This window comes from Haemaphysalis longicornis, unplaced genomic scaffold (genome assembly GCF_048455015.1).
Source record: "Haemaphysalis longicornis isolate Haplotype H1 unplaced genomic scaffold, Haemaphysalis longicornis Haplotype H1 scaffold_1, whole genome shotgun sequence".
In the NCBI taxonomy this organism is placed as follows: Eukaryota; Metazoa; Arthropoda; class Arachnida; order Ixodida; family Ixodidae; genus Haemaphysalis; species Haemaphysalis longicornis.
Genome location: NW_027526203.1, coordinates 195397726 through 195416590, shown reverse-complemented (window position 1 = coordinate 195416590; position 18865 = coordinate 195397726). Strand labels below are relative to the sequence as shown.

The window sequence follows — 18865 nt, the reverse complement described above, 5'->3', positions numbered from 1 at the left end:
TTTGCTCCATTCGTGCAAGTAACTAATCATTTTGGTGCATTGTTGACAAACCATCTTGCAGGAAATTTTGTTATTTCTCATTTCTAGCACACACACCGGGAACAACTTCCCTTGTTTCCCCCAAGTGGACCGACATGCCAGTCCACTACCATCTCAACCGAATAAAATGCCCGGAACCGCAACCAGAAATATCGAGAAATAAAGCCACCACCCTTTGAAGACGGCAGACAAATACATGTCCACACAGCACCATTCTTTATCAGCCCCCCTCCCCCCCACCACCACAAATATACCTGTAATTCCTGTCCTCTCTGCATTCTGTACCATCAGGTAGGGGTGTATCAACAAATTTCGGACATCGCCCTCAATACCACCCCATCGTACCAGCCGTGCATGGTCAGGGCCCGAGCAGCCAATCGCATGATGATGATGATGATGATGATGATGTTTAGCGGCTTGCCCTTTGCAATGGGTGGCGTTGCACAGTGTCCTTAGTTATAACGACGCTGTACCCTCACCTCACCTTCAAGGAAAGTTTACCAAAAACCTTTGCGCTTGTCTCACTAAGCTTGCTCAGGTGCCTTTCTGGTTTTTAATTCCACCCTTCCTTTACTAACTTATACAGCTTTCCGCTTGTATCCAGGACTAAGGATGCCCTCGACCGGGCAACATCGGTCCTGGTATCTGCACCTGGTACTCGCTAAATAAAGATTCATCAACCAATGTAACAATGAGGCTCTTTGTCTCATCTTTGTTGCCCTTGTTTTCAGCCTAATCGTAGTGGAAGGATGCCGGTGCCTCCCATAGCTCGCCCTGTATTTCCCCCACGTGACTTCCGAATATACCTCAGTAACCTCAGATTTGCTGATGACGTTGCCTTGCTAAGTAACTCGGGGGACGAATTGCAAAGCATGCTTACCGCACTGGACAAACAGTAGAACCGTGGGGCTTAAAATAATATGCAGAAAACTAAATTAACGATTAATAACCTCGGCACAGCACAGCAGTTTGAGATAGGTGGCGAGTTGGTGGAAGTGGTAAGCGAATATATCTACTTAGGCCAAGTTGTGACCCCGAATCCAAACCATGAGGCAGAGATAATTCGAAGGATAAGAATGGGGTGGAGTGCATTCGGCAGGCATTCCCAGATAATGAATGACAGCCTCTCATTGTCGCTGAAGAAGAAAGTGTATGACAGCTGCATCTTACCGGTACTCACATACGGGGCAAGAACTTGGAGGTCCACTTAGAGGGCTCAACTTAAATTGAGGACGACTCAGCAAGCAATGGAACGGAAGATGACAGGTGCAACATTAAGGGACAAGAAGAGAGCGGAGTGCGTCAGGGGACAAACGAGTGTTAAGTACATATTAGTAGAAATTAAGAAGAAGAAATGGACGTGGGCACGGCATGTAATGCGAAGGCAAGATAACCGTTGGTCATTAAGGGTAACAGAGTGGATCCCTAGAGAAGGCAAGCGCTGCAGGGGGCGGCAGAAAGTTGGATGGGCAGATGAGATCAAGAAGTTTGCGGGGATAAATTGGTCGCCGTTAGCACAGGACCGGGAGATTAATGGGAGAGGCCTCCGCTCTGCAGTGGGCGGAGATAGTCTGGTGATGATGATGATGATGATGATGATGATGACGACTTACGAATACATGCAGTGGCCCACCAGTGGGCATTTGGTGAAAATACTGGCGTGCCCACCACACAGTTCACAAAGGTTTCGCGGGCTTGCTTGCATGGAAGGCAGCAAGTCTACGAATAATGAGGCCAGACATACTGTTTGACTGTAATCACCATTGCGACACACCGCCGGGCAAAACGGCATGCTTGCACTGCGTAATGTCACTGCGGATACATCTTTAAAGTCGAATTATAATATATCAGGTAAAATAATTATATACCAAGGCACGTTCTGACGCTCCTTGTCCCAAACTTCTGCGAATATTTTCGACGTGTACGGGTTAGCCGTGTCACTGGGACACAGACAGGGCGGAGCTTCGTGTTGGCCGCCCGGACTTAGCCGCAGATGGAATTAACGGCATACGGTTAATAAAGCCTCGCTTTGCCCCCTATCTGCCTCTTTTGTGCTCCCGTCGTTTTCGGCGGGTTTAGCCGTTGCCATACGAACGGGCCCACCTTTCGGCGGCCCTGGAGAGAGAGAGAAAAAAAACTAAAAGCAGAATCGTCCGAGGCTAGCTCGACGGATGCAGAGCACATATTAAGTTTTATCTCGCGCGGCGCACCTTGCAACGTTGAACTAAAAGCGGTCATCACTTAGCGAATTTTGTGAATTATACGCAATCTTTCAAATTAAATGTGTATTTCCCAGCTGCAACAAATACTCGCGCTGATTCCTGCACGCGGGTGATCGCTTATATGGCAGCATGAAGTTCACCCTCAGAATTTCGGAGGGGGCACAAGGCTTCCACTGGGAGGTCTGGTGTGCCCACCAGACTGTGCGCACACACCTCCTGGGCTCAGCAGGCTTGAGGAAGCCGTAGGACATCGACTGCTACTGAACGTGGCATAAATGGGCCATTTCCTCTTCAAAATTAAGCAGGCCCCTTCACCACCACCACTTTGTTCCCCATGTGTAATAAGGGAAGAAATCGAGCAGGTCATCTGCGCATGCTCAAAATTCACGGCGCCAAGGTAGGCACTGGCAAAATCTCTGCGCGTGCCGCATCATGAAGGTCTTGTACTAAGCGCAATTTTGGGCCCACGCCAGGCCGTACGGGCTAACAAAGCTCTTTTTGTGCCCTTGCGGAGCACGAGTTTAGACGAAGTTTTCTGACTAAATTCGTTGCCAATTTCTATGCATGTGTTCGAAAATTTCTGCGCTTCATCGCACATTTTTTGACAGCGGAGCTGTTTAACCCGGCCGTAAGTTGTCCAATGCGAACAGAAACCTCCAGTTGGAAAGAAAAAGAAATTCTCCCTGTGTTGGGAATCGAACCTAGGTGCCTGGCGTTATGAAACCGGCGTCTACCGAATGAGCTGTCGCCGCATCCTGGGGACACGGCATTTTTGCTGTGGTTTTTTCGTAGCATTGGCTTTGAACAGCCGGGTCTTCGACAAAGGGAGAGGGACCGTCAGCTCTGCTGTTTCTCCAGTCTTGAACCCCTAGAGCAGGCTGCGTCAATATTTTGTTATTTATTTTTGAATATATATACTTCGATACGTGACGTCCTCCCGAGAAGACGTCCCCGCCTGGACGTATTCTCCATGAGTTAGGTTGGCGGTCCCGTGGTGGCCGTAGGCCGAGGCCTTCTGGCGACCTCTTTTGCCGGCTTGACCAGGCGGACCTGTAGGTCCGGGTCGGGGCTTTGAAGCGAGGCCGCCAACTCTTTTCAGAAGGAATTTAGGGTAATTGGTCCTGGGGCATGCCCAGATGATGTGGGCCACGTTGGCATGGGGACCACATAGGGGGCACACCGAGGTTGCGTAAAGACTGGGGTGAATATGGGCCATGGTGGCCAGATTGCGGAAAACTCCTCTCTTAAGTTGGCGTCAGACGTGAGCTTGTACTAAGCTAAGTGACTTGTCTGCCTGCGGGTAGACCCGGTTGGAGAGGAGTTAATAGTTGTTTATTGTGCGATATGTGGATAGGGCTCCGTGGTAGGTATACGGGCTAGGCCCAGCCAGGATAGTAAATCTTCGGGATAGGTCGCGGGCTGCTTAGTTTCCATCAAGCCCAGAATTTCTGGTGTTGGGATAAGTTTCGCTTTTAGATTGCAGGGAGTTCCAACGCAATTTTTTTTAATCGGTTGCGGATATGCATTCGGCGGCGAAATTCTGGAGTGCGCTTTTGAGTATAATGATTGTTGTGGGGGTAACGTTGAGCGGTAAGGCCAGCGCTATCGCCGTTTTTTGGCGGTTGCGGGATGGGCGTCCGGATTGTGATGGTATCGAGCGGGTTGTTGTTGGATTTATCACGAACAGCGATTGCGGTGAAGGCCTCGTGTTTTATATATCGCTGCGTCGACGTACACTACTCGGGGGTCGTTTCTGCACTAGAATCGTTGCTCCCTCCGAACGGGAAAATTGTTCTGGCTGTGATTCCAACGCCCAAGAAAAGCTTGTCGTGGGGAAATGATGGGCGTGGCTCGTAACTTTGTACACGTGTACTTTAAAAATGCAGTCGGGTGGAGAAAGCGTCTGCTTTGAATCCTTGTTTTAAAGTAACCGTATCGCCACCAATTAAACAGCAACCCTTGCTACCTTTGTGGTCACTGTGAGAAAATCGCGATCACATTGTTGGCTTTCAGCAATTCCGCTGCGAAATGTCGGAAACATTTCTGGCAAATAGGTTTCAGCTGAACCTAGCCGAAATACGTTTTCGAAGGCGTGCGCACCGGCTGCCAAGGCATGCTCACAGTCGTGCGCACCTGTTCTAAAGAACTCCAGAATCAGTATAGGGGAATTTTTCGCATTTTTGTCCTAGTGGACGTGCGGAGCAGTACAATATAGAGAACGACCAGAGAACGGTAAAAGAATACGTGCCGTAATGGAAATTTTGAGCGGATTAAGATCTGATCGTAAACGGGGACAAAATATGGGAAACCGGCCAGGAATAACTTTGAGCAATAAGACATTTGACAAAGAACACTTCTAACGGCTGGCCGGCTCCCCATTTGCTGGCAACTTAAGCTGCAGAGGTCACATGTAAGTTTGCACTAAGCTTTTAAACAAAATTGGTACAGCGGAAATTTTCAAAGAATTCTTCGTTCCCCAAGGTTTCTCTCTTCTAACGGTATCGCGCAGCCCCTCATGAGTAGGAGACAAGGGCATACCTTCGTCGTCGCAACCGCAGTCGTCGCCAGCGCCCGTCGGGTCGCGGCCGTCGGAGCCTCCGCCGGGCTGCGGACGTCCGTTGTCGACGGCCGGGGGCTCGGGAGGCGGAGCGGTGTCCGACGGAGTCGTTCCGGGCGTCTGGTCCACAGGTGGTTGCGGCTCCGGCTCCACAGGATTTACTGGTGGAAAGAAGGGTGGTTCCGTGGGTGGCACCACGGGTGGTTCCACAGGGGGTACCACGGGAGGCTCCACAGGCGGCGGATCTGAAGACAGAAATCACGACAAGAAAAGTTGCTTTGAGTGCATTCCTTCTGATCACAAGTTTTGCAACTTATGCAACTCTGAAACCCTGATGCAGCTTTGTTTCTTTCAACAGCGAAGCTGTTCTTGGTCGAGGCTTTTATGGTGCGACATGTGCTAACGCGTTCACAACGATGTGGAGAGGACATAGCCTAGCGAAAGATGAGAGCAAGCGCCAAGCACACATGCAGCAAGTTAAAAGAATGCCCGAACGCGATGCTTATATTGGCAAAGCATTTCTAAACTAATAAATCTGGTGGCAGTGTTTACACTTGTCAACACCGTTGAGCAAAAAGAAAACATTAAGGATATTTTAGGTAAGACATCAATACAGAAGTGACATTTGCATTGTCATTTTAATGAAAAATTTATGGCTACTTGATCTTTGCGATCGCAGATAAAATATACGCCGTGAAAAAACAAAAAGCTCTCGCGGCGCCCCTCGAGGTAGTGTTACAAGTTCAAAAGTAACAGAAGGTTCCAGTAGATGGCGCGAGCAGTAGAACACAGCCAAATTGAATTGCCGCGAACAGGAATCAATCTGCTGGCTTTGAGAAGTTCTACGAAACTTAGCCTTGCGATTAGGGAACGCCAGGCAGCTTCTCTGTATGCATCAGCGTTCGCGACGTGAAGTCAGTGAAGATGGGCTATTTTCTTTTTTTTTTTTTTAACAGCTGTGGCTTCTGCAGCTCTTATGGGTTTATTTTGAGCGTGTTAGTGAATTCGTCGACTGCGGGTGATGGTCGAATACGAAGACTTCTTTTTAAAGCGAAGCTTAGTATGACCAGGTGAAAGAAAAATCCGGTGGTCCCCTGTACGCAGAAAACTCTTCCGGCGCAACCCGCGCGCATGAGCGATAATACCAGGATAGGGAGGAATTAATGTAAGGGAGAGATATTGGCTGGGTTTATATATGACGTACCTACACTCGCGCATCTACCCACGCTGGTGAGTGGGAACGGTACGTCGGAGGGAGCGATACACACGGGTAAACACCGGCCGCACGTGACAGATTTGCTGGTAACCATCTGTACGGAGTGCATGGGCGTATTTCTTTGTCTGTAGTCGGTGCTGTGATGGAAGAATGGAAGGTGCGGGAAAAAAGAGCCCGTGCGGAGGCTGCAAGCAACAAGTGCGCACGGTCTTGATCTTTATCCTGCGATCATATGCATGCCATCTGAATTCGGTGGTCCTCTATATCGTGCTTGATCATACAGAGTTTGAATTGTCATCATAAAAGGGCGTACGTTCTGAGTAGTTTAATTGGTAGAAGGACCCGAAAGGCGGGCAGTTTGCCGGCGTCATTCGCCATTATAGACTTTTCCTGCTCTAGAGGAGCCAGCTTCCCCTAAAAATTGTGCCTCACCTACATTAAGTTCACCTACATTAAATTCCGAATTCTCCGGGCTCTCAAGCCTTAGAAATTACAGGTAAATAATTTCGCACCTCCGCCTTCGCGGCAACAGCAGTGCAAGCGAAATCCGTTCCGAATCAAATTGTGCGCGAACAACGTGGTTAAAACGAACTGGAAACGTCCGCGAACGGTAGCCCTGTATACGCACGAGGCAGGTCGGGGTTCACAGGAGGAGGCGGTGTCAGTCCCGTGGGCTGGGCACAGCAGACCAGCGAAACGGTGCCTCTCCAGTCGCAGATGACGGGGTGTTGCCCGCGGCGGATGTCTCGCTGGGCCTGCGGGCACTGGGCCACGATCACGCAGTGCGGCTCCGACGGCCCGCACTTGCTCGCTTCCTCGTTCTCGAACACCACCTCCCCTGTCGGAATGATGCGGTGAGGTTAGAGGGGGCAAGGAAAAACGCTATAAAAGGCTGTTTTGTGGCAGGGAAACCACTAATTGGCTTAACTTGATATATATAGACAATATATAATATAAAATATACAAGCAATGTGTTACATACATACATACATACATACATACATACATACATACATACATACATACATACATACATACATACATACATACATATAGTCTGGAAAACATAAACTCATAAAATGAAAATAAAAACTCACAATGAGCGCGAAAAGATACGGTAAGTAACGTCGGGGACACACGTGAAAAGCATTATAAAAAATTGAAGTTTGCTGACGTTTCAGGAAGAGGACATGCTTTCTTCAGAGTACAGTACAAGTGTTATATATACCAATTGTAACAAGAGAGAGGGCAGGGCAAGGAAAGGGGGCCTTTTCATACAATGGGGTCGTGGTTCGAGGTTAGCTGAAAAAAAAAAACATTTTCAAAATCACGTGTTTCAAACATAAGAGAGGGGGAAAAGAAAAGAAAATAACAATCAACTCAAAAAGATAATTGCTAGTTTTAGCGTCCGGTGGCAATAGGGGTCAAGAAAGTACACAATAGAACACACGTCAATGCATACGGCGCACGCCTGGCCATACCAATCTGTTCCAGCAGAATCAGAACCCCGTGAGAGAGCACTATACTTTTGTAGTGGTGGTGGTGGGAGGGACAGCATTCCGGTAACGGGGACATTTGCCTCGTACAGCGCGTACTTAGCGTAAATTAGCCGTTCACGACCTCGTTCGGCGTGTAGTGGTAGCTCAGCGTTCGCACAGACTATATCAGCTACCTGTAGCGGACTTTGCCCTGTGTCATCTCTGTCAACATTTCGAGATATCCGTGGTCCCCCGAAAAAACGTTTCGAAACAAAGGGGGGCAAATACATAGCGCCTATGGGAGGTTAATGCACGGCGAGAAAAAGTTTCGACTTAACCGATATTTCTAGATATCTCAATTCGAGTTAACGAGGGTTTATTGTGCGTATATATGCACATCAAGGTCGCAGTCCTTATTTCCAGAGCTATTCGCTGCTTGAAAGTGTTTTACAGCGCCGAATAAGGTATATATGCATATAAAGAGCGGCCTTGTACTGGAACGCTCGAGAGGAGAACCTCCGACACACACCGTGATGATGAGTATCAACAAAGATGAGCATGGATCTCTAATACGTCAGCTAATGCTGATGATTATGTACAGAGGTAGAAGCGCACGGCATTAGTCGGGAGGTATCACAATAAGATGGTTTACAACAACTAGCGCAGGTAGAACGCCCTAGAAAACTCGCAATTTATGTATTAGAACTTCAGGAACACGCATTGTCGTGTGGGGGTACTTGTCGCATCAGGCTGCACAGCTTCTCTACTTCAGAACTCAGGCAGCTCAAAATCCTCACTGTACAAGGGAAGATTAAGGTGTCGTAATAGCACTTTTTGTCCGGAAGCACAACTGGAGCGTTGGTGAACCCTAAGAACTTGGCGCAATGTACTAGGCAAAATTAATTTTTTCCGTTTCTTTTTTGTATCGCCTGCGAATATTAAATTGAGCAACTGAACAAGGCGAGCGACTCCTTCATTTATGCAGAAATTTAGCGTGTCAGCCAGAATGCAGCTACAAAACTTGCCGTCGACTATATGCGTAGAAATCCCACTTGATGTCGCAAACAGAAAGCGGGAAGCCCACCTTTTCCTAGATGCGAGACGCTAAGAAATTAAACCCGCTCCCCGGCCGCATACAAGCCTTTCTATTCGTCGGTAAAAGCTGTCACTTCGATAGTGCAAACGTGGGAGAGGCGAGTCCCGCGACAAAAGCATTTGGAAATAAGCCCGTCAAACACGACGAAGCAAGGCCACGTACTTCTTTTACTATTCGCTCGATGCCTCTACGTATTTTTTCTCTCCCATTCCTTATGCCTCCCGTCACTCGTCATCGGCGCCATGAAGGTGGGAAGCATTATTAATTTTTGTCTGTGCGACTGCATGAAAACTTGTCTTGGGGTGAGGAAACCGCGTTTGCAAAGGCCACGAAAGCAGATGCCTCACTCATGACAAATATTGCGGCAACATCGTCTCTATCCTCATTCGTACCCTCTCGTTGCCTTCTATTATGAGACAAAAAATGCTGCTGGCTTTGATTTTGCAATCTACGTGCCGTGGTAGCAGCTTGGTGACGTGCTGAAAGTCGGGAGAATTGCGACCGCCACGTTAGGCTTAGCATAGGCAAGCAAAAGGCAACAACCACGCCTTCGTCGAAGCCCGAAACTTCGAATAGTTGCCGTGTTTCTTACTTCCACGGGCCTAAAAAGCGAATTACGATTCGGTCCCACTTCCGGAGACAGAGCCTCGCTCACGCATCGTCGTTAAATCCCCCCCCCCCCCCCCAATTTTATATGAACCGTGCTTGGAGAGGGCATTCTGGTAGTTTAAGCCGAAGTGATAATGAATGTTATTGGAGAGATTTAAAAAATCATAAGCCATTTGGCTCTGTGCGAGAGTATGATCAGGGAAGTATTTTAGCACATGACATAGGAGGGATACAAAATTTAATGAAAATAATGAGAAATTTTTTTCTCTTTAGCGTTGACGTCGTCATCCCTAAGTAAGACACACACACACACACACACACACACACACACACACACACACACACACACACACACACACACACACACACACACACACACACACACACACACACACACACACACACACACACACACACACACACACACTTCTTATTCACTTTACTGATCTTGAAAATGGTACCTATTCATAACTAATCTACTGCACATCTAAGTGATGCGACGTATAAGCTTGAAGTCCAAATCACGTATTGAACGGCGTGCGACTTGGGTGGCAACCGCGAGCTAATGGCAGATACACCGGGATGCTCGTTTTTTCACAAATGGCGCTTCAAATGCTTGTGAATTTTTTTCTTGGACATTAAAATTACAAGAACCATCGCCGTGTAAGCTTCGGTTATATACTGAACATCGTTCTTATCCCCTGTTCCCGAAAAGTTCACGCTGGCGTCCTTTTTTTTGCGTGTTGGCAGACCGAGACAACCTACATCCCCACATATCCACGCACCATACTCAAATGCCGCTCAAGGAGGTTGACCAGAGACAATGACAACTGCCGTACAAGCTCACGGCGGGATCAATTCCCATTTGGCTGCGACGTCAATAAACCCATCACCATGAAAGGAGCACATTGTTTCCTGCGTCTCATCTTGCAGTTGTGTGTGAGGGACCCTGCAGCGTCTACCTCAGAGACACTTGGGAACTGTCAAAGACCGCAAAGGTATGCCTCAGATCTGAAGAAGAACTGAGGAAACACAAATATGCCACACGACGAGCAAAAAACCCAGGCACTCACCACACCTAAACTCAACGACGAAAAAAAGCACCATGAAAGTTTACGACGTGGATTACGACAGGAGGACGAAGAATTGGGGCAACGCAAGGCTGGAGCTATACGTCACGAGCGCGAACACGGTGTAGGACTAAAACAACGCGAGACGGAAGCCAAACGTCGTACGTGCCAACAAAGATTTAAGGCTTTTGCCGCTAACACACATAAGAAGCTTTAAGTGTCTCTATGAATTTCTTTCCTTCTTCTAGAAATTCAAAGAAATGCTCAGGGCACAAAGAATGACAGCTGCGGCAAGAGCGTGACCTAAACAAACAGTTCCGCACCCTCGAACAAAGCCATTGCCATTCTTCTTTTTACTTCTTTCCTGTGCCTCCCTCTTATTTATTCCTCTTCTTTCTGCCAATTATAACCGAGCAGGTTATTCTAATTCGGGGATTCCCAGAGCGGTGTTCTCAAGCATGCGGTGGCAGCGTTACGTGTGTGCGTACAATTGCAGACACGCTTTCGTATTGCCCGTGGCTATGCTATGCCGTCATAGATTTCCTTCCCATCTCACCGGAGCCTGACGCATTCGGGAAACTGCGACCGCGTAGTGCCCTGCAGAGCTTACGAACTCACCGCCTTGCTTTTTTTCATTTGTTGTTGGCTTCAGGTGCGCACGGTGTTCTCTGATTGTTAAGGGAGGGAGAGCCTTGGAGGAGAGGACTGCGGAGGGTATAACGGCGGGGAGGGCTGGGAAAACACTGGCTTCCGTCGAGCAGGAATGTTTTGGATGATGACCGGCAATTTCATCCGTACGAGTCGTCGGACACGGCATAATTGACATACTTTCACCTTCTGCATGTTTTTTTTGTCTCTCGTCATTCCGATGCCCTATCGTTAGCGTGCACAAATGATTGACCAATTAGCCCAACATAGGTACGTTTTAGTATTGCTTTGCCAACCATCGCGGTAGTTCTGCGGCTTAGGAGGCCACGATTTCGAATACTGACCGCATTGGCAGTATTTCTAGTCGAGGAGAAAGGACAACCGCCAGCGTATATAGACGCCGCATGTACATGGCCAGGTAGATTCAACTGTAGCGAACGGTAGAACTGGAATTATTACACTTTTAAGTTACTTTCTTTTCTTCGTATAAGGGGTGGGATTGAACATTTGATTGATTGATTGATTGATTGATTGATTGATTGATTGATTGATTGATTGATTGATTGATTGATTGATTGATTGATTGATTGCGGGGTTTAACGCATCTACGCAACGCAGGCGATGAGGCGCGCCGTAGTGGGGGGCTCCGGATTAATTTTTACCACCTGGGGACCTTGAACGTGCGCCGAAATCTCGAACACACGGGCGTTTTCGCTTTTCACCTCCATCATAAAAGCGGCGCCGCGGCCGGGAATCGAACCTGAGTCCTTGGGCTCAGCAGCAGAGTGGTATTGAACAGGGGCTGGGGCTTTGATATAGCATTGCTTGTTCCTAAAAGCTTCATATTGTAAGCGCCATAAAGAAATTGTGCACGGAGACTCAATCTTCCACCTGAACTTTTAGAATATGCGAAATTACTAGCCATGACCAAGCTGCCAGATGCGCCTCATCTTCTTCAAGGCTCAACAATGGGGGAAAGGTCGGACAGGAAATCGGAATAGTCGATATCAAGGAAAATGTCCCAGATATTGAGCACACAATGTGAAAAAATAACAAACATAAATGCTGCGGAGTAATGGAGGAAATAGGAGCGCGGGGAACGGCCCCTAGAAAGTAGCAATAGCAAGCCTGTGGTGTGCGACTTGTCCCCTACTCATCTTGGCCATGCTCCGAGGTGTCTGCTCCACTATGCCGACCCCCTGAGAGCAACTCCGAACCTCTTTCTGCCGCGGAACCACGGCGCATTCAGGTGGGAGGGGGAGTGAAGGAGGGGGGAAGAGGGGGCTATGATGCTTCCCCTCAAGTGCCCCACAAAGTAGCACTAGCAATTAAATAATGAAATCCCTCACGGCCCTCAAGTCTGTTTACGTGCTTTGTAGGCGAAGGCCTGTCGATAATAATTAACAACTACTTGACTTAAACGTGTGTTTTGATTTACTCGTTACAGCAGCGGCATTCTTTTTTGACTGGGCTACAGCAACAAAAACAACGGCGCTTTTTAACAGAATAGGGAACTTGAGGCTTTCAACTTAAAAAACCGCTACAAGACAAAGTGCGGGAGAGGCAGGCATGACAGGCGCCATCATGTCGGTCCCGGTCGTCGTTTGTTTCGTATCTCTCTTGTTACTACTCACTATCATTAACCCGAACTAATCAACTCGACCAAAAGCGCATTTTATTACCAAGCCTACACTGCGTGTCATTCCAATCTCCGCTCTACTCCATGCTACATGGAATCCCCCCACACTGGATCCGGCACTTCCGCGGGTTACCCTGTACAAGGCGCAGTGAGGGCCAACACGGCGTGACTACGCCGAATTCGCAATGGCTGGCACTTGGGGCTTATACGCCGAAAGTTACTGCACACCTCTCGGAATGAGACTGTGGTTCATGTTTCGTCATTTTGCCGGGCAGTTCTTAAATGAAAAAAAAAAAAAAATGCAGCCCGAAAGTTTCAAACGTGTCGTAACTGCCTAAGCGAATGCAGAATGTCTGAACGCGTGTGATTGTCGCGTTAAGAAGCGCCCTTTTTTAATTGCTAGACCTCTCACTCACGCTTTGATAGTGTGAAGTCACGAAAGGACGCACTTGGTAGCGTTGAAGTCAGCATTGGAAACGCACGACAAATTTCAAGTCGATGGCGGCTACATCTGCTGATGGAAAGAATGAGCTCCGAGCCTCCTCGCAGCTTTGAAGGATAAGTTTAGAGCAGGAACGTCTGCCCATTTAGAGCGAAGGGGGAAAACTCAAGGCCACACCAAGAACAGGTAATGGTTGCCCTAAGCCAGGCATTGCTACATGTGTGACAAACGCCCGCAGCTCTGGGTGCTTTTCCTCCAGCCTCACTCCGGCTTGCAAGCACTTCAGTACTTTCAGCTGGTATGCGAGCTTATACTGCTCGTGAAGACAACACGCCGGGGCAGGAAACACGCCGCTGCTCAAGCTAAGTGTATTTGTCGTGGTTAGGCAAAGGCAGGAAAAGGTGGAGTCATCCCACCCGACACTTTTACCAGTGCTGCAAATATTGACGGTGTCATCTATGAGTGACAGCCCTTAGCTCGTGACGTCAGCCTTGGGACTCGCGCCTTCCTCGCCTGCTGCACTCCGGCTGAGCGCGGCGGAAGTCTCCTTGCTTGGACTCTCCTGTTTGATGCTTGAGTGCATCGAAACGCTCCCTTACATTTGTTGCGTTTGTTGCAGCTTACGAAGCCTCTAATTTGCATCAGGCTGCGTCTTGCGATAGGTTCACTTTCAAAACGCGTCGGGGTAACGCTGACTTGTCTAGGTTGTGTGTGAATCCCAATGCTCAGTGCTACCTAGTGAGTGTTCTACTGCTTTAGATTTTTGTGAAGCTACCCAGAAGGCTCAGCAGGGGCGCAGCAAGCAACAGTCACCACCCATCCACCTTTAGCATACAGTCCCCGCGCGGTGGTGGCGTTCGGGATGCGCGTTGGTCTCACATTCCGGAAGACCCTGGTTTCAATCCCAACCGGACCCAAGTTAATCTGGTTTTCCTTTAAACTCAATTGCTAAACAGCGTTTAAATGACCTTCCCCAAGAAATGTCCCTTCACTTGGAGAATTCTTTCACCTTTTTTGTTAGTTTTTGAGCACTCAGCTATATAGCGCGTTGTGCGTCTGGCATTTTTTGGTCCATCCGTGTGCCAGGAATGCCAGATTTTCGGCCTGGAGAGTTAACTAGTGCCTTCGAATTGAAGTACGCATGTATTGGCTCGTCAGAAGCGGTTCGCGTCTGATTCATCCGCGTGGTGTACATGGGTAAAACACCCGCAGCAGGTGAATTTGTAGTTCTTGCTACCGATGTTGAGAGGAAGGAGGTTCTCCCCCTCAGTACACTACTCGTATAGGTGACCGGTAAAAAGCGCAAAGGCTCATGGGTACGTCGTCTGCTCCCGCCCCTTCCGGTTCGAGATCTCGCCTGGCCTCCCCTAGGCCGGCGGCTTTCAGGCGCGTGCGAGCGTGTTGTTTATTTGTCACAGAGTGCTTACATTTCAGACGAGCTCCTAGTAGGATTCATCGTTGTCATTCAATAAATGCGCAATGCATGAGGGTTTTTTTTTTTGTGTGTAAAAAGATAAACAACAAGAACACGAGCGCGGGAAAGCCGCCGGCGTACGGGAGCTAGGAAAGCTTTCGAACCGGAAGTGGCGGAGCTCTGCGGGAGAAGACAATGTACCCATAAGCCTTTGCGCTTTTTACGGGTCTCTTATATTAGTGAGAAGCGGGAAACACGGCATCGGCTCCTCTTGGGAAGAAGGGTTTTGACTCCTCTCCTCCAAAGGAGAGGGACGAGGAAAGAGGTTAGCGAGAAGCAAGATTACTGCCTCTTTCTATGCGCCCATCTAATTGCGACGGTGCGATGATATGGTGACCAGCTTCGCTGGCCCATCATTTGATACGTAACCATTGGGCACCTTTCTGTGTAACAAAGCGTATTCACGTGCAGTCACAGCTTAAAAAGAAGGTGATCCGTGGCACACTGTTATAAAATGATTCGCAACACCCCGGTTGCAAGCAGTCCCAAAGAAACAAAACCCGTGACGTTTTGTTCAGAAGACTGTTCTTTTCTTTGTTGTCCATATCAGACTTTCTGAAAGAGCAGCTGCGGCTGGTTCACTTTTTTTGGAAGCTTGCTGGAAGCAGAAGTCGAGAAGTCGAAAAGTCGAATACATTGCCGTTTAACCGCGATATGACCACTATTTGTTTACATCCACTGCCTATGCCTAACAAACTGCACTTTTCGTCTTTTAATTCGCAGAGTAAACACACCATGGGTGCCAGAAAACGATGCGTAGAGAAAGTTCACAACACTCTTGATTATGGCTTCCCACACAGCCAGCCCTTTTGTGCCCGTTAGGGAAACATTAAGGTGGGAATAAACACGCATTTCTTTTTTCAAAATCGGAACACGTTATAGCAAACCTGCTTCGGCACGCCAAATCTGAGACGGCCACCTCAAAGCAGAAAATGACAATCTTCACTGAGGGAGGAGGGGGAGGAAGAGCAAACAAGAAGCGAAATTTTTCATGAAACTGCGGATATAACTACCATATCGAATGAGGGTGTATCACAGCTTCAGGGTCTCTCTCTCTCTCTCTCTCTCTCTCTCTCTCTCTCTCTCTCTCTCTCTCTCTCTCTCTCTCTCTCTCTCTCTCTCTCTCTCTCTCTCTCTCTCTCTCTCTCTCTCTCATACACACACAGGCGCACGCGCACACCCACCCACACACACACGCACGCACGCGTGCGCACAGAAAACACAGTCCAGCAGTGTCATAATTAAGTATGATCTCAAAATATTCTTTATTGTACCTGTAGCGTGTAATATCACATCAGTAGCGGGTAAACGAAATTCTTGTACCTTCCACCCGCTAAATACCGGTATTGTGGGCTTTCTTGAGACAAAAGACACAAAAACTGGCCACTGACAGCAAGACTGCCCTGGCCAAAACTGTATGTCTCTGGTCACCCTAATCTATACCCAGATTAAAAAAAGAAAGGAAAGGACCGCTTTTGGGATACGAACCTAATGAATTAGCTGGCTCCCTTACTTGCTCCGCCTATCCTCTACTCCCCGCGTGCTGTTTTGCTTCCGGAATTGCTACGGGGCTGTTTACGAACGCGTGCATTGAGTAAGCAGTCACGGTCAAAAAGGGTTTTCCTTCTTTTCACGCTTATCGTGCATCAAGGCGAACAGCGCCACGCCTACGAGCGCGTTAGTGATTAATAGCCGACGAGCGCCGAGATGCTTGCGCTAAGCGGTTCGTATACCGCAACTATAATGCATTACACGTGAGGAACGGCTCCCGCGTTCGGAGACCGAAAGGGAAAACTTCAGGAAGAACGGAGAGGGAGAACAAGAAGAAGAAAGCGGCCGGCTTCGTGGAGCGTGAAGAAAGAGATAACGGGGTTATTAGCATCCGTCACGCATTGTTTTCCCGTTCACGGACGAGTTTAGGTTTGAAGCGAGGGCATTAAGGATCGCAATTGGAGCGGACTTGCTGCGGAAGTCAATATTACGGCAGCCAAATCTGCAGCCTCTCCCCTAAAGCTTGTGCCCGGAAACCAGAACGCTTTGAACAAAGCCTTGTCTCCACGAAAGACGTCATCGTGACAGAAGGATTCATAAAGGGGAAAGAAGGATGTTCACTGATTGTACCAAAAAGAGCGCCCCCCCCCCTTCCACACACGCGCACGCGCGCACACACACACACACACACACACACACACACACACACACACACACACACACACACACACACACACACACACACACACACACACACACACACACACACACACACACACACACACACACACACACACACACACACACACACTCACACACACACACACATACACACACACACACGCGCGCACGCACGCGCACGCACACGCACGCACGCACACACAAACACACAAACACACAGACACACACACACTCATAAAGAGAAACATCTTCACTGCAGTGCAAAATTTTCCTTTTTTTCCCTTCTTCTCCTTGTGTTGGGACTGAAAGCGATTACATTCCTTTGGCGCCACCTTGGGTGAACCGCAGACCGCCGCAAGCCTGAAAACCAAATTAAAAGGTCAGCCCAGCTCGTTTTTTTCTTTACATACTTGTGAACATTTGCATTCTTTACCGCCGTCCACTTCCGGCGCTAGAGAATGCAAATGCTCGTAATTAAAATGGAAATGGCGCAGCCGGCCTGCTGTCAGTCACGGTGTCGTTCGTAGCATGCAGAATATTTCTCTAGCCGAGAGTATTCAAGCGTAACGCTCGCTTACAAGCGAAACCTTAAGTGGGCAAGCGCTGCAGCACTCTCTCCAGTTATTTGCTATTCTTGGAAAGAATGTGCCCCCCCCCCCCCCCCCCAGAAAAAGAAAGTGGGAGAAGGTAATTTTTCTTTTTGTTTTTTACGTGCAGCAGCAGCAACACGCAAGGAAAGCGCAATGAAACACGGCTTCTAGGCGGAAACAAGTTGGCAATGGAAGCTAGCGTGCGTGTGCGGCATTATACCGTACTGGAGTTTTATTACGCCCACCCGCTTCCTTTATTACTTTTTCTTCGTCATCTCCTAAGTTTGCTCATTACATTGCAAAACACCCGCTATGAGAGATTAGCCATGGCACAGAAACGATGATAAATCGCTTAAACATTGTGACTACACATTCAAAAACACAAACGAAGCTTCTGCACGCTATTGTTCGTCGTCAGTATTGTCCCCTCCAAGCATGCACTGTTTTGTTGCCCGCTGCTCTCGAGCAGGATAAAAACATGCATCTAAGAGTGTCTATTTAGAATCGCGAAGCGCGAACACTTCTGTGTGAGAACGCTCGGAATCAACGCACCGTCTATAGGGATTGTTTAGCTTTCACTGAGGCGGACAAACGCTACATTCAGAGCGTCAAAATGCGTAGACATGATACCGTGATGCGATTGGTTAAATATAATACTGCGTTCTTTCATTTTTAATGGGTTCGCTTTAAAATTTTTTCTGCCAAGAACCCAGTTGCCAGTTGAACTTGCGAGCGGAACTTGCCCCTCCGTACATCGCTGGTCCAATTTAAAGTCATGCCTTCGCGCATTGGGGACCATACGGGTCCCATGTGCAGTGGGTAAGAATACATTGGTTTACGATCAGTGCTTTAAACAATATTTTCTGCAAAGAACCGACAAGGCCTAGCTGGCATGACTTACTTAAACACCGTTCAGTGGGTTAATGCGAAGTGACAAAAACAAAGAGTGAGTGAGTGAGTGAGCGAGTGAGTGAGTGAGTGAGTGAGTGAGTGAGTGAGTGAGTGAGTGAGTGAGTGAGTGAGTGAGTGAGTGAGTGAGTGAGTGAGTGAGTGAGTGAGTGAGTGAGTGAGTGAGTGAGTTAGTCAGCGAGTGAGTTAAAATAACGTTGGGAAAAAAGGAGAAAAAATTGGCGCAGCGTCTACTAGTGGTGAAAGGCTGGAGAAACAGCACAGCTGGAAGCACCTCCGCAGCCTTGCACATCGCTCTTATAGCGGACCGCGTTAGCACGCGGTGGAACCCGCGACAACTGGCTTCGCGGACTCGGAGCCTGTAGCGCGAACTCGGCGTCTATGCTCCCTACTCCAGGCACAAATGCACGTGAACTGGCGAGGAGAACAGCACGCGAGAGATCACGCCACGAATGCTGGGCAGAGTGTTCTCGAAGGTCGAGCTGGCCGACGCCGGGCGCTCTTCATGAGGAGCACGCTCCCCAGCCCTCGGTATTTTTTCTTGATTTTTTTTTTCTGGAAACACTATACGGCGGAACTAGAAGTTTAACAGCTCTGCCGTAAAAGAAAGGTTGGTGGCCTCTTTTTCACTTCAGAAAGCCGCGAAATTTCGCTGCTTCTTGGCCCCTTGTGATCAGCTGTTCTTGACCGCGGGGCAGCGCCGT

The 18865-nt window shown here is 48.5% G+C and overlaps 1 protein-coding gene across 1 annotated transcript in view; it reads right to left on the bottom strand.

Moving 5' to 3' along the window:
- Positions 1-18865, bottom strand: part of LOC144140600 (uncharacterized) — a 57473-nt gene that overhangs the window by 22660 nt on the left and 15948 nt on the right. Inside the window, exons 2-3 of the mRNA XM_077672308.1 lie at positions 6663-6872; positions 4800-5063 (exon numbers count right to left, since the gene is read on the bottom strand). Coding sequence (XP_077528434.1) covers positions 4800-5063; positions 6663-6872 — 474 coding nt within the window. The remainder of the gene's footprint in view (positions 1-4799; positions 5064-6662; positions 6873-18865) is intronic.